Here is an 11,691-nt window from a genome sequence, read left to right as displayed (position 1 = left end):
AAATTAAACGGATACCATCCAAAATAAGCAATTTAATCAATAATTAAATAATAATTTTCCATATAGATCTAATAATAAATATTTTTTAATGGATGTACGAGTGCAACTGTTCAATCAACTAACTATAAAATACTATTGACTCGATATATTATCATGTCTCTACCTGTGATTCGTCGGGATATAATTTTTTCATTTTTTTTGTTTTCGAGAAAATGTGTCAATATATGAACGAAAATTGTCTATTAGCAATCCATAGATTATCTTCACACTTTTTATTGTTACTTCCGAAATTTCATGAATATTTTTTATGCATGGCGCCAATAGTAAAGATATTTTTGAATTTTATAAAAAATTTAAATGTATTTTTTGAAGATTTTGAAAAGGGTGCTAATGAAATTTTTGAAAACTTAAAGGGTATCTTTGAAATCTTTTGAAAGTTTAAGGGTACTTTTGAAACAGGAGTGTTAACGGTTTTTTTATGATAAAGTTTTTAAAATTTTTTTTTTCTTATATTGACATATAAAATTATCTAGATATATGGATGATATCTATAAAATTAAAAAATAATATATGAATAATTATATTTAAATAAATGAGATAAAGTAAGGTTGTTAATATAAATAATATGAATAAAGAATAAATAATGGGACCAAATCCATAGAAAATAAAAACAGTTATTAATAATAAGTGCATGTCAATGTAAAAGGCCACTAAATGATTATTTAATTAAAAAAGTATTATTATTGGATCATAGTCATACTTTATAAATTATTAAAAAAGATAAAGGCCACTCAATTATTTTTTATCAAACCAATTATCAATCCTTCAATAATAATAATAATAATAATAACATTTTTTAATAAATAAATTTAAGAATATTATTTGATAATTATTGAAGGTTATAATTGAAAATTTTTGACAAAAAGTTATTTATTTATTAAAAAAAATTAAAAAATAGTTTTATTAAAATCAAGCGTATTTATTGTACTGACCTAATTTTTCGAGGTGATTAGGGTTATAATCTTTGAAGTATATTTAATGAAAAATTATCAAATTTTTTTCCAAACAATTAAAATTTATATGGATATAAAGTATGAAAAATTAATTTTAAAAAATATAATAAATTGTAACAATCACGGTAATAATTTCAAAATAGATAGGATAGAGTTAGAGAAAAAAACATACTAGTTTATTATTGATGGTTCTGTCAAACTTGACCTACTTCACTCTTCAAAACTATTGTTGGAGATTTGAACGAACATTTTCTCGACTTTTAACCATCGACAAAACTCTCTATTAGCTATCCAAAGAATTTTTCAAACTTGTAACGTTGTAATCCAAAAACACTGTGAGAAATTTTCGTGAACTTCCATCAACTATCCAAAGAAATATTTGTGTTGAAAAATTATAGGTTTAACATCTTACCAAAAACTCTAACAAGCCTCTACCGGGCGTTTAAGGTCTTTTATCCCTTCATGCCTTCTTGAGAAGAAGCGAATGCCACAAGAATGAGGTCTAATTTGTACGGCATAGAAATAGTTTGGCTTATATAAATCAAGCGATCAATTACTTATAGGACACTCTTGGACGAACGAAAAAATTTCAACAAAGAAATTGTATGTCATACGCATATGTTTCAACCTTAAGATTATATTTATTAAAGCTACCCGAATATATATATATATATATATATATATATATATATATATATATATGTCATATGTGAAATAATATATTTTAATATATAATATTATATGACTATGATATTTAAATATATGAAAAATATATGCTAATTAGAAAATTATATTAATTCTATTAAAAAATAATTAAAATAATGATTATGCTTCACTGAAGCAATCAACCAATTAATTTAAAACATACGGTAATTAAATTAAAAATAAAACAAAAAAAAAAGTTCATTAAACATATTTTAGAATTTGAAAATAAATTAAATTATAATTGAAAACCGTATCATTTGGTGGAGTTGGTTTACATGCGTGACCTAAGATTTTGCTTATAAGTCATATGGTGTCAAATATTTTCGTTTTGTTAGGTACTTCCAATTCCAATTCAACTCATTCGGTACGGTACTCGTAGCTATTGTGATGAACACATATCGTCATCAGTCTCGGGTTATTAAGGTTCTTACATGTAAAACCTTTATTAAAACATGTAAGTCCTAAAGTCTTTTGATGATTACATTTTTTTTTTTTTTTTTTTGTTTTCGTGATATAACTTACATACTTTGACTTGTTAGAGACTCGAGAATTGAAGAACACGAACAAGAGAGTATCGAGACGAGGGAGAAAATAGATAAAATGAAAAAGTCTTAGGCCTAAGTCGAAGAGAATGATAACGGGTGCCAAAAAACGATTTCCGTCCATATATACCAAAATTATGCTTATTTCCTCGCAATTTTGAAAAATTAAAATAATATTTTTTTTTAGTTTTGAGAATTAAAAAAAAAAAAAAAAAAAAATTGAGGGACTAAAACGAAAAGTATTTACAAATCTGAGGACCAATCTGCAAACAGCGAAAAATGTCCAAAATAGGATGAAAATTAGACACGGTAATATGTAAAGGCGTGAAGCCGATAAGGCGGACGGAGCCACTCAACCGGGAGCCCAGAAGAACTTGCCGGAGAGTGCCGCACAGTCACCGGGATGGCGTTCCAGCTCTCCCATTTTCCCTCCACCTTCTTCACCGACCATAATTCCCTCACTTTTCACTATAAAACAACTCTCTGCAAGTCCTTCTCTCGCGTTTTCAAGCTCAATCCTATACCTTATCACTCAAAACCATTCCTCCAAATTACCAATGTGTCGCAACAGGAATACGCTCCTCAAGAAACCCGGAATCCAAGCCCCTCTGATGATGAAATCTCGAAATTCCCAGATGGTAAATCCGGCTCCTCGTCCAAAACCTCCGTTTGGGTCAATCCCAGTAGCCCCAGAGCTTCGAAGCTTCGGAAGCAATCGTACGAAGCCAGGTATGCTTCTCTTAAGAAAATATCGGAGTCTTTGGACTCTTGTAATCCTTGTGAGGTTGATGTTGCCGATGTCTTGAAGAGGATAGATAGTAAAATTTTAGAGCAGGACGCTATTGGAGTGCTGAATAACATGTCGAATTCCCAAACTGCATTGCTTGTGCATCGGTACTTTCAGGATGTGTTGAAATCAAGTAAACAAGCGGTTTTTTATAATGTGACATTGAAGGTGTTTAGGAAATGCAGAGATTTTGAGGGTGCAGAGAAACTGTTCGACGAAATGCTTGAGAGAGGAGTTAAGCCTGATAATGTGACATTTTCTACAATTATTAGTTGTGCTAGGTTGTGTTCATTGCCAAATAAGGCTGTTGAGTGGTTTGAGAAGATGCCAAGTTTTGACTGTAATCCTGATAATATCACCTACTCTGGGATGATTGATGCCTATGGACGTGCTGGTAATGTGGACATGGCTTTCAGCTTGTATGACCGTGCAAGAACAGAAAACTGGCGTATCGATCTTTCGACATTCTCAACGATGATCAAAATTCATGGAGTGGCTGGGAACTATGATGGGTGCTTGAATGTGTATGAAGAAATGAAGGCTGTAGGCATCAAGCCGAACTTGGCTATATATAACAGCTTGCTGGCTGCTATGGGTAGGGCTAAAAGACCCTGGCAGATCAAGACAATTTACAAAGAGATGACTAAGAATGGATTTTCACCAAGTTGGGCAACTTATGCTTCTCTTTTACGTGCCTATGCAAGAGCCAGATATGCTGAGGATGGCATGCTTGTGTACAAGGAGATGAAGGAAAAGGGACTGCAGTTGAATGTAATTCTCTACAATACGCTTTTAGCTATGTGTGCCGATGTTGGCTATGTTAATGAGGCTATTGAAGTTTTTAAAGATATGAAGAGTTCTGGGACTTGCTCACCTGACAGTTGGACTTTTTCTTCCATGATCACCATATATTCCTGCAGTGGAAACGTATCAGAGGCAGAAGAAATGTTGAACGAGATGATGGAAGCCGGTTTCGACCCTAATATCTTTGTCTTGACATCATTAATCCAGTGTTATGGGAAAGCCAAACGTGTTGATGATGTAGTGAGGACATTTGATCGATTGCTAGAGTTGGGATTAACTCCAGACGACCGATTCTGTGGCTGTCTTCTCAATGTAATTACCCAGACGCCGAAACATGAACTTAGTAAGCTAATAGATTGTGTCGAGAGAGCTAATCCAAAACTTGGTTTCGTGGTGAAACTCTTGCTAGGGGAGAAGGACATGGAAGGAGATTTCAGAACTGAAGCCTCGGAACTCTTTAGTGTTGTGAGCGACGATGTGAGAAAAGCCTACTGCAATTGCTTGATTGATCTGTGTGTAAATTTAGATCTTTTGGATAAGGCATGTGAGCTGCTGGATTTGGGGCTTTCGGTTCAGATATATACAGATTTACAGTCAAGGTCTCCAACTCAGTGGTCTCTATATCTTAAGGGTCTTTCTCTTGGGGCTGCTCTCACTGCATTACACGTTTGGATTAATGACTTAACAAAGGAACTGAAATCCGGGGAGGAACTTCCACCATTACTTGGAATAAATACTGGACATGGAAAACACAAATATTCCGATAAGGGTTTGTCGAGCGTCTTTGAATCGCATCTGAAGGAACTAAATGCTCCATTCCATGAGGCTCCAGAAAAGGTTGGTTGGTTTTTGACGACTAAAGTGGCAGCAAAATCATGGTTGGAGTCTAGAGGTTCACCTGAATTAGTGGCAGCATAGGTTGTTCTGAAAGGTCCCATAATATTTGTGGTGATATCTTTTGATTTAAACCCTTTTTTCTTCTTTCTTTGAATCGGCCATATATTTCTTGAAAGAGAACTTAATGTTGGAGGATGCAATGAAGAATTCTGCTATCTTTGTTCTTTTATTGTAGGGTATATAGTTCATATGAATGTCAGATGGATATTCGAACTCTCTGCTTTCTTGCTTACTGCTAACTGTTTACGGTATATTTTTGTCCTTGGTTAGCACTCTCAACGTACATCCTTTCTAGTCTGTGCAAGATTAGTTTTCTGTATTAGTTGACACCTGAAATGTAACGGCTCAAGCTCATCGCTAGCAAATATTATCCTTTTTAGACTTTCCCTTTCGAGCTTTCGCTCAAGGTTTTTAAAACGCGTCTACTAGGGAGAGGTTTCCACACCCTTATAAAGAGTGTTTCGTTCTCCTCTCCAATCAATGTAGGATCTCACAAACCTTTCCCCTTCGGGGCCCAGCATTCTCGCTGGCACTCGTTCCCTTCTCAAATCAATGTGGGATCATCAATCCACCTCCTTTGTGGTCCAGCGTCCTTGCTGGCACACCGCCTCGTGTCCACCCCCCTTTGGGACTTGGCCTCCTTGCTGGCACACCGCCTTGTGTCCACCCCCTTTCAAGGCTCAGCCTCCTCGCTGGTACATCACCCGGTGTTTGGCTCTGATACTATTTGTAATAGCCCAAGCCAACCGCTAGCTTAAGGGAGGTGATAGAAATGCAAGGTGAACGATCAAGTTCAAATATGCTTGGATGATAAAATTCTGAACAACAAGGGTAGGGGATATGTAACAAGTGGAGCATGGCTTAGATATTTCTTTTAGAATTAGAAGAATCCAAGCCTCTCATAGAGTTGACGATATTAACGAATTAGGCTCGAGTCCTAACAATTTGATATCGAGCACTGTCCTGGAGATGTCAAGAGGAAAGAAGAGGAATTGCCATTGGGAAAGGTGGAAGAAGTTTAGAGGATACTGAAGAGATGGAGAAGACTATCTCACAATGAATGGCCATGGATTACTTAGTTGTGACGCTCGAAATCGACTCTCGAAAACCTGCTATTAAGGTAACAATCCATATAAACTTGCTAATTCCTTAGTTTTCTGTTTCAAGAGTTGAGATGCATCTATAAGTTACCATATTTGGTCTGTCTTTTTTCCCTTTCTGTAGTGTTTACAGCTGCATCTGGAGGAACCTATGTTGGAACTAGAATGGTTCATTCAGTCTCAGACTGCTTCCTAATAACTTGTATGTTGTTAGATTGAGTTTAAAAAATTCAAATGTTCTTGAAGAATATCACTTTCTTTTCAGGAAAAAAAAAGAATAACAAGTCAATACAACGTATTTGACCTCTGTGAGTGTGAGATCCCATATCGATTGGAGAGGGAAACGAGTGCCAGCGAGGACGCTAGGCCTCGAAAGGGGGTGGATTGTGAGATCCCACAGCGATTAGGAAGGAGAACTAAGCATTCTTTATAAGGGTGTGAAACCTCTCCTTAGTAGGTGTGTTTTAAAAACCATGAGGGGAATCCCGAAAGGGAAAGCCCAAAGAAGACAATATCGGTTAGCGGTTACAATGAGACATTACGGCTAATCTCTTCTTTGTTGACTTTGTTTGTGCCAAGCAATTCTAAAACAAAATGTCAAAGCCATTGACTTTGATCCTTGGGTATTGTTTATAATTTTCCAGTCTGAACACTGTGGTAGTGCTCATAACATGGTACTGTCTTCCCAATTGAAGTCGTTGGCTGTGTATATTATTATATTCACACAGGTCATGGAGAAGCAGTGTTATGGCTGGCACGTTAACAAATCGGAAACTGCTATATATGCTCATTAGACATCCCTTTCTTAGCCATTCATTAACAAATGGGAAACTGCATTGTCTTGCCTTGTGTTCGGTCGCCACAGAAGAAGCTCCGAGGTATCGAAAAAGCCACTGATTTGGCTACAACGGTCGATTCTGCCACCGAATGCTGTAATGACCGTCTTCTCCATGATTTTTCTTCTTCAACAAGAACCAGCCTCCAAGTTGGGGAGGTTCGAGATGTTGTTCCATGCCTGAAAGAGCTCGAAAAGCTTCTGGTTTCCTCGAAGATAGTGTACTCGGATGGAGCGGGAGCGAGGAAGGTGAAGATTGTGGTAACTAAGGAACAGTTTAAATTGCTGTTAGCAAATGCTAAGAAGTTGCAATCTCGACATAGATTGTTCGGCTATACAAGCCCCCGTAGAGAGTGTCGAAAATGGCGACCGACGTTGTCTGCAATCTCAGAAGAAAAGGGTTTTTGAATGGAGTCTTAGAGGGAAACTTGTGTAGCTTTACAGAGATAATGGAGATTAAGTTGAACTTCAAGCTTCATTTGTAGGAATCTGGCAAGCAAATGATCTTACAAAGGCAAAACTACAAGCGCAGAAAGGAAAGGAGAGAAATTACTAATACAAACTTTTTTTTGGGTTGCAAAACTCAATTTTGAGAAATTTTTTTGGGGTTCTTTTTTGAACTAGATTTGAAAATTCGCCCCAGTACGTCAGTACTATAGGGAGATGCGACCAGCCGTCAACTCCTTCCACCTAGATTTTATATGACCGTTCGGCGAAATTACGACTAGGTCTGTAGACTTGAATCGCCTCAAAATGCAGAGGATGTGACTAATTGTCAAATTCTCCCTACCCGAAAAGTTACATGCTATGCTATTTAAGTTGTTGTGTTGCTTTTGCTTATCATATAACATTGTTTTCGGTCTCTCAATCTTGCTTTCAAACTCTTTTTCAAAATCTCTCTGCCCCATTTTCTAAAACCTTCACAAAACGAGACTAGAGAGGCTTGAGCATACTTTGCCAGACCATAGATAACGCAATCCTAATTGCAATCCTAATTTAGCTTGAGTCAGCAACACAGGATTATGACACTTAGTATCAATGGAAACCCATTATTAATGCCAATCCTTCTTGATTTACAATTCAAAAGCAGAATAATCATACTGTTTATTACTCTAAATTGTTCTTTGATTGAGCAAAGGATTAGATATACACAAGAAGAGAAAAGATGTCATTCTTTTCCTCAATAATACCCAGCAATCCATATGGAAATAAAGTGATTACTTCTCTGAAGGGACAAGGCAACCGACCAATCAAGCAAACAGACAGCAATCTGATCAAGCATCCTTGTCCCCACGTTTCCAGTTGTTCCCTGTCTTTTTGACTCATTAACCCCTCTGTCTCCCCCTCTCCTTCAACTCCCCCACAAAAATATCTACTGACTGTACAAGGGTATTTCAGTATTTTCACAATAACGGACTATATGCAAAATAAGAAGCTGATGAACCAAGTTTTGAAACTCATGATCAATACAATGTTTTGCAGTAAAGCATCATCATCACTCATAGCCATTCCTCTCTGTTTCTGTTTCTCAATCTCCATGGACGTTCAAACAAAGGTTCTCCAAAACAAAGACCAAATAACTGTTGTAGCAGCAGTTTCAGTGGTTCTGACATTGTTTCTAGCGTTCTTTTGGCTTCTCTTTGCCTCCACAGCTGCACTCTTGGTCGGAATGATCGCTGCCTTTCCAGGTGGTTTCCAAGTTGGAACCGAAATTCATGGTGTAAGAGCAGCAGGTGAAGGGATCCTAGATTATGTTGCAGGACGACCTGAATATGGCAAAAACCACTATAAGTACCGGTAACAGATCCTTCGTCACAAACAGAATCAACAAAGAATAAAAAATTGTCTGTATGCTCAATGCCAAAATGGTTTGTATAGCAGCCCTAGCTCACCGCTAGTAGATATTGTCCGTTTTGGCCTGTTACGTATCACGTCAGTCTCACGATTTTAAAACGCGTCTACTAGGGAGAGGTTTCCACACCCTTATAAGGAATGCTTCGTTCCCCTCTCCAAACGATGTGAGATCTCAAAATCCACCCCCATTAAGAGTCCAGCGTCCTCGCTGCACACTGCCTGGTGTCTGGCTCTGATACCATTTGTAACAGTCTAAGCCCACCGCTAGTAGATATTGTCCGTTTTAGCCCGTTACGTATCGTCGTCAGCCTCACTGTTTTAAAACACGTCTACTTGGGAGAGGTTTCCACACCCTAATAAGCAATGTTTCGTTCCCCTCTCCAACCAAGGTGGGATCTCACAATCCACCCCCCTTGGCGGTTCAACGTCCTCGTTGGCACACCGCTCGGTGTTTGGCTTTGATACCACTTGTAACAGCCCAAGCCCACCACTAGCAAATATTGTCCACTTTGGCTCATTACGTATCGTCGTCGGTCTCACGGTTTTAAAACACCTCTACTAGGGAGAGGTTTCCACACCCTTATAAATAATGCTTCATTCCTCTCTCCAACCGACGTGGGATCTAACCGTTTGTAAATTGAATGTTATCTCACGCATCCACTTCTTCACATTTTGTGTCTGAATCCAAATGGGTTGGGTAAGGATATTTGGAATCAATGTCACTTTAAAGTTAACCATGAACATGAAATTTATGGTCCACTGTGAAAAGTTTTCAAGTTTTATACATTGGATTCTTATCTATAGACTGACAGGAAAGAGGCCTGCTCAAGTTTCGTCCATCGACCTCGTTGAACTCATGGTTTATATAGTTTGAATGGATAAGAAGAGAATCAATCAAACTGAAGGAAACTGTTCCATGTTTATGCTATCTGCTTCATCAAATATGCAATAACAATCTAAGAAACAATGTTGATATAATATTACTAATCTAGATTGGTAACAATTAGTTTCAATCTACCCAGCGAGAGGAAAAAATAAGGAGTAGGGATTACCACGTCCGATGCTCTACAAGAGTTATGGTCCAATAAGAGTCGGGTGATATTAAGGCGATGACTATGAAGTTACTAAATCAGCTTCAGTTAAACATCCTGATTGAACAATGTCAAACTCCTTAAAAGTGTCAAGAATGGGAGAAATTCTTATGCAAGTATTGAATCAAAGCAGTATTATTCATTGTTAAGACAAGGGTAATGGGAAAGAAGTCCAGTGGAATTCATGGATAAGAGAAATATGAAGGGAAATCAGGCTTTACCTTACTACTTACTTATTCATTATCAAGCTCTGCTACTTCAAGATGTGAGTATGTGAGGTAAGTGATTTCAATTAGGTGGGAGGAGTTGACGACCGGTCGTATCTCCCTGTAGCAATTTCATGTCTACCCGACGTAGACTCTGTTGAAACGTCATACACTTAGAAAAGACAAGAAGAAAATTATACATCACGAAAGCAGTAAAAGAAAGCGATAAAGTGATACATGGTAAGGGTTGTGGCACGTAACAAGGATGCGACCATGGGCAACAACCTTGAACAAGCATGACCGTGACACATCTCAACCACGGTCAAGATAAGAGTTCCAACAACAACAAGATAATGATTGAGAAGGCTGATGAATTTGTATACACAGTAACATGGAATTCCCAGTTAACTTAATGATTTTCCCCTGAAAATTAGCAAAAGTTCATGCAAAATCATGATAAACATGATTGTTTAACCTGTTGAATCACTAAGGTAAGAGAAGAGTTTACTCCATGATAAGCACAGCAACAATTTAGACCAGAAAATTGTCTTTCATCCTTTATTCAGAGCAGAACAAATTAAGAGTCAAGAAACTGAACAGTCACTCTCTGCCTTCCACATGCCTAAATCCTTACCACTCGCCATGAACAAGCCACCATTTCCCCGCAACCCCCACTAGTTGACAACGACACATCACAATAATAAGGCCAAGTCCGATTACAAACAACAAACAGTAGCTATTAGCACAAAGCATCAGAAAACTTACACGACATCAATCCGCTGCATGAACGATCACTTCGGGGAGAACTGGAAGGATCAAAGCGAAGAACACTAATCTTCAAGAAATTCCATGATTGCATTACAGAATCGAACAGGGGACCCATTAAAGAGAGAGATCAAGAAGATGCACATGATTTGAATCCGGAAATGCACGGAAGAAAAGAAGGACAAAAACAGGCGCGGATTTGCGGCCACACGATGGGATTTGTGAGGTCGATTTTTAGGGTTTAGGGGATTGAAGGAAGTGGAAGAAGACAAATCGGGAAAAGTAATTGTCGGATGAATGAATGATAATGGAAGAAGGAATCATAGTAATTTGTGTTGTAATTGTCGAACCAAAAAGATCCCCAACACTTTCTCTCCTTGGGTTTACTGTGTGTTCTTCCCCTTTATTGATGCTGTTTAAAGTACAATCTCTTAAGTACTTCATTTTGCTTTCCAATGTTGATTAAAGTTATCATTCTCCACCGTTCATTACCTCTGTATATTCAAACGGTAAGATGAACACGACTCTCCCTCCTAATATGATATTGTATTCACTTTGAGTATAAACTCATACTTTGCTTTGGGCTTCCCCAAACTGTAAGATGAACACGACTCTCCACAATGGTATGATATTGTCTACCTTGAGCATAAGCTCTCATGGCTTTGCTTTAAGCTTCCCTAACCGATCATTCTGCTCGACTCCTTTTCTTTTGTTCAAGATTTGAGAATTTACCAATCTATTGACACGATTAAGTTTAGGGCATGACTCTGATACCATGTTAGATGAACATGACTCTCACAATGGTATGATATTGTCTACGTTGACGCCCTTGTGGCTTTGCTTTGGGCTCCCCAAGAGACTTCATACCAATGAAGAGAATATTTCTTGATTATAAACTCATATCATTCCCTAAATTAGCCGACGCGAGACTTTCATCATCCAACACAAACATCTAATTTTTTATTTTAAAAAGAAAAAGGTGTCGATACATTCGGGATGTTTGAAAAATTTGACGACCCAATTAACCCAACTCAATTAGTCTTTTAAGTTTTTTTTTTTTTTTTTTTTTTTTTTTTTTTTTTTTTTTTTTTT

At 37.4% G+C, this 11,691-nt stretch overlaps 1 protein-coding gene and 1 long non-coding RNA gene across 3 annotated transcripts; one reads left to right on the top strand and one right to left on the bottom strand.

The window, feature by feature from the left end:
• The first annotated feature begins 2,564 nt into the window (after positions 1–2,564).
• Positions 2,565–4,964, top strand: LOC111434309 (pentatricopeptide repeat-containing protein At4g16390, chloroplastic). The gene has a single exon (XM_023071733.1). The coding sequence runs from the start codon at positions 2,664–2,666 to the stop codon at positions 4,767–4,769; it is 2,106 nt and encodes a 701-aa protein (XP_022927501.1). The 5' UTR covers positions 2,565–2,663; the 3' UTR covers positions 4,770–4,964.
• Positions 4,965–7,817: 2,853 nt separating this feature from the next.
• Positions 7,818–11,018, bottom strand: LOC111433984. Of its 2 annotated transcripts, none has more exons than XR_002708891.1 (3): positions 10,600–11,018; positions 9,850–10,006; positions 7,818–8,449 (listed from the first exon to the last, which is right to left on the bottom strand). It is a non-coding gene; the product is annotated as an uncharacterized LOC111433984 (long non-coding RNA). The 2 variants fall into 2 exon arrangements; XR_002708890.1 differs by having other exon boundaries at positions 9,850–9,988.
• Positions 11,019–11,691: the final 673 nt, after the last annotated feature.

The sequence above is a fragment of the Cucurbita moschata genome, unplaced genomic scaffold (genome assembly GCF_002738365.1).
Source record: "Cucurbita moschata cultivar Rifu unplaced genomic scaffold, Cmos_1.0 Cmo_Scf00044, whole genome shotgun sequence".
Taxonomy (NCBI): Eukaryota; Viridiplantae; Streptophyta; class Magnoliopsida; order Cucurbitales; family Cucurbitaceae; genus Cucurbita; species Cucurbita moschata.
The sequence above is the reverse complement of the archived record's forward strand: the minus strand, read 5'-3'. Positions and strand labels throughout refer to the sequence as shown.